The 4,003-nt window shown below is 61.4% G+C and overlaps 1 protein-coding gene across 1 annotated transcript; it reads left to right on the top strand.

Annotated features, from left to right (window-relative positions):
- Positions 1-316: 316 nt before the first annotated feature.
- On the top strand, positions 317-3,161 carry NKX2-1 (NK2 homeobox 1). Its single transcript, XM_047863227.1, has 3 exons — positions 317-393; positions 1,078-1,463; positions 2,425-3,161. Exons 1-3 carry the CDS (start codon positions 317-319, stop codon positions 3,159-3,161), a joined length of 1,200 nt encoding a protein of 399 aa, XP_047719183.1.
- The last annotated feature ends 842 nt before the right edge of the window (positions 3,162-4,003 follow it).

Below are 4,003 nucleotides of genomic sequence, written 5' to 3'. Positions count from 1 at the left end.
CGGGTGGGTTGTGGGGGGGGGGCGTGATGCAGGGGGCCCTGGACCGCTGAGAAGACCCTGAGCTGGGGGGAGGGGGACGCGGGGATCTGGGACAGCCTCTCCGAGGCAGCCGATCCCCTGCTCAGCGTCCCCTCCGCCCGCTGGGATTCTCTCTCGGGTAGGGGGAAAGGGGGCGGGGAGCAGAGGTGTCCCTCTGACGGCGGCAGAAGAGGCAGACAGACGGACAGACACGCAGAACAACAGTGCGGCCCCAGGGTTCGTCCCCAGACTCGCGAGCTCGTTTGGTGGTGACTGGGGCTCGGCGCCGCGAAGCCCGATGTGGTCCGGAGGCAGTGGGAAGGCGCGGGGCTGGGAGGCCGCGGCGGGAGGGAGGAGCAGCCCCAGCAGGCTCAGGTGAAACCCCTACCCTGTCCCTTGGCCCCCTCCCTCTATAGACTTGTCCCCGCCCGGGAACCCCGACTATATTGGAAAGTGGTTCACTTTGTAACTCCGAAAGTTGGTTGCAAAGCAGCATTCACCTTCCTTCCTCCCCACCATCCCCCCTCCTCGGCTACTCCTCACCCCACCTCTTGCCCTCCCCTCTCTCGGTTCCCTCCTCCTTTCCCTCCCCTGTCTCCCCCCGCGCGCCGCCCGCACCCCACAAAAAATGGGGTGGGGGTGTCCGGGGGAGGGGGAAAGAAATGCTTTGGGTCGTGTCTCTGCCTCTCTCTCTCTCTCTCCCTCTTTGAGACCTAAAAATCCTGACAAGTGAAACTTAAAGGTGTTTACCTTGTCATCAGCATGTAAGCTAATTATCTCGGGCAAGATGTAGGCTTCTATTGTCTTGTTGCTTTAGCGCTTACGCCCCGCCTCTGGTGGCTGCCTAAAACCTGGCGCCGGGCTAAAACAAACGCGAGGCAGCCCCCGAGCCTCCACTCAAGCCAATTAAGGCGGACTCGGTCCACTCGGTTACGTGTACATCCAACAAGATCGGCGTTAAGGTAACACCAGAATATTTGGCAAAGGGAGAAAAAAAAAGCAGCGAGGCTTCGCCTTCCCCCTCTCCCTTTTTTTTCCTCCTCTTCCTTCCTCCTCCAGCCGCCGCCGAATCATGTCGATGAGTCCAAAGCACACGACTCCGTTCTCAGTGTCTGACATCTTGAGTCCCCTGGAGGAAAGCTACAAGAAAGTGGGCATGGAGGGCGGCGGCCTCGGGGCTCCGCTGGCGGCTTACAGGCAGGGCCAGGCGGCTCCGCCGGCCGCGGCCATGCAGCAGCACGCCGTGGGGCACCACGGCGCCGTCACCGCCGCCTACCACATGACGGCGGCAGGGGTGCCCCAGCTCTCGCACTCCGCCGTGGGGGGCTACTGCAACGGCAACCTGGGCAACATGAGTGAGCTGCCGCCGTACCAGGACACCATGCGGAACAGCGCCTCGGGCCCCGGATGGTACGGCGCCAACCCAGACCCGCGCTTCCCCGCCAGTAAGTGAGGCCGCCCCACTGCCGGGCCGCGGGCTGAGTACGGGAGGCGCGGGGAGAGCAGCCCAGAAGGCGCGGCTCCTGCCAGCTGCGCACCGGGCGTCTGGGTGGGCGGCCCGGCAGCCGCGCCAGGGAGTAGGGTGCGGGAGCTGGGGATTCTTTCCCCTGCTGGATTGAGGTGTCCCAGAAGAGACACTTGGTAACGCTGGGGTCCTGCGAGCAGTATTCGGTGTCTCCCCAGTGCGGCCGACTAGGAGCTCTGCTCCGCGCAGGAGACCTCGGAGTGCCGAGGGAGCGCCTTCCTCCCCCCCCCCCCCCAAAAAAAACCCTAAGGGAGCTGGGGGCAAGCAGGGAGCAGAGAGGCGCGGCCTGGCCGGGCCGGAGGCTGCCCTACTGCGACGCGCTCAGGCGTCCGGCCCGGCTGGCTCTCTAGTCCAGGCAGGTGGAAGGGCGCGCGTGGCTCCAGAGGGGGCTGTAAATGGAACGAGCAAGTGCCCTCACTGGGGCTGACAGGAGAGAGAACGGCCAAGAGGCAAAGCGTCTGGGGCTCTAGCTTTCGAAAGTGAAGACTCCACTCTCCTAAGCTCCCAAAGTTGGGGTCTACCGTGGGACCCCAGCTTTTGGTGTGGGCCCAGTTCACCGCCTGTGCCCCGATAACCCCACGACTCTGGCCGGGGATGGGCACGAAAGGAACGGAAGCGGCCTTTCTCCACTTTGCTTTTGGGCTGGAGCACTGAGAGTGGGGAGGCAACCGGGGTTGAGGTGGGGAGCTTTCCAGTAAATCCCTCGACGGCAAGGCCTGGGGCAGGCGCTAGCCATCCTTGACACCTAGGCCTCTCAGGGCGGAGGCAGCTTAGGTGAGGAGGGAGCCGTCGGGGTGGGCAGGGCCGGCCAAGGCCGCGGAAGGCAGAGGTGGCCTGGCCCGGCCCGGTCCCCGCCGACGCTGTGCGTTTGTCGCCTACAGTCACCCGCTTCATGGGCCCGGCGAGCGGCATGAACATGAGCGGCATGGGCGGCCTGGGCTCGCTGGGGGACGTGAGCAAGAACATGGCCCCGCTGCCAAGCGCACCACGCCGGAAGCGCCGGGTGCTCTTCTCCCAGGCTCAGGTGTACGAGCTGGAGCGACGCTTCAAGCAACAGAAGTACCTGTCGGCGCCCGAGCGGGAGCACCTGGCCAGCATGATCCACCTGACACCCACGCAGGTCAAGATCTGGTTCCAGAACCACCGCTACAAGATGAAGCGCCAAGCCAAGGACAAGGCGGCACAGCAGCAACTACAGCAGGACAGCGGCGGCGGCGGCGGGGGCGCCGGGTGCCCGCAGCAGCAGCAAGCGCAGCAGCAGTCGCCGCGCCGCGTGGCAGTGCCGGTCCTGGTGAAAGACGGCAAACCCTGCCAGGCAGGAGCCCCCGCGCCTGGTGCCGGCAGCCTTCAAGGCCACGCGCAACAGCAGGCGCAGCAGCAGGCGCAGGCTGCTCAGGCGGCCGCGGCGGCTATCTCAGTGGGCAGCGGTGGCCCTGGCCTGGGTGCACACCCGGGCCACCAGCCGGGCAGCGCAGGCCAGTCTCCGGACCTGGCACACCACGCCGCCAGCCCCGCGGCGCTTCAGGGCCAGGTCTCCAGCCTGTCCCACCTGAACTCCTCGGGCTCGGACTATGGCACCATGTCTTGCTCCACCTTGCTATATGGTCGGACCTGGTGAGAGGACACCGGGCCAGGCCGGGCCCAGCGCGCTGCCTCATCGCTTCCCCTCCTGCCGGTCACACAATCACCAACTACCCGCCGCTCCCTGCACTTCGACTTTTCTTAATAATCTGTCCCGTTTAGACCGAGGGGAAAAAAACACAAAAGCCAAACTGCTGGACGTCTTTTTTTTTTTTTCTAAAATTTGTGGGATTTTTTAAAAAAAGAAAATACAAACATCCAAGTGAATCCAATTCTTTAAGGAGTCTTTAAAAAGAGAAGGACATAACAAGAACAGCTTTTGGGGTGTCTTTTTGGTGATTGAAATGGTTTCACTTGCTCAGGCAGGGTGCAGTTTGGAGAGGGCTCTACCATGACTGGCTCTGGACTCTAAAGATCGCAAACTTCACTCTGGGTACACTGTGCCAGCAAGGCGGACTCTCTTGTAAATACCCGGATTTCTTTTGAAGGGATGACGGGGGCTGGGGAGAGGAAAGACTCTTCGACAGGACCCACTTGTCATTGACACAAAGGAAATGCCCCCTCCCAGCGCCCTCTGGCCGCCCAGGCTCAGCCCCGGGGGGGAAAAGCCCTGGCTAAAATTGTTTTATGTTTGATGTGAACTTGTAGCTGTAAAACGCTGTCAAAAGTTGGACTACATGCCTAGTTTTTAGTAATCTGTACATTTTGTTGTAAAAAACAAAAACAAAAACAAAACCAACCCCTGTCCCCAGCCCATCATATTTTTTATGGGCATTGACAAATCTGTGTATATTATTTGGCAGTTTGGTATTTGCAGCGTCAGTCTTTTTCTGTTGTAACTTATGTAGATATTTGGCTTAAATATAGTTCCTAAGAAGC

Source organism: Prionailurus viverrinus, chromosome B3, assembly GCF_022837055.1.
Source record: "Prionailurus viverrinus isolate Anna chromosome B3, UM_Priviv_1.0, whole genome shotgun sequence".
Classification (NCBI taxonomy): domain Eukaryota; kingdom Metazoa; phylum Chordata; class Mammalia; order Carnivora; family Felidae; genus Prionailurus; species Prionailurus viverrinus.
This window is presented reverse-complemented; position numbering and strand designations above follow the sequence as displayed.

What these genes read in the sequence shown, in the direction of transcription:
- NKX2-1 (XM_047863227.1), top strand. Translation starts at nt 317, where the DNA reads ATGTGGTCCGGAGGCAGTGGGAAGGCGCGGGGCTGGGAGGCCGCGGCG. An exon ending in AGCAGCCCCAGCAGGCTCAG is followed by an intron (nt 394 to 1,077) that starts GTGAAACCCCTA and finishes TTCCTCCTCCAG; the next exon opens with CCGCCGCCGAATCATGTCGA. An exon ending in AGACCCGCGCTTCCCCGCCA is followed by an intron (nt 1,464 to 2,424) that starts GTAAGTGAGGCC and finishes TGTCGCCTACAG; the next exon opens with TCACCCGCTTCATGGGCCCG.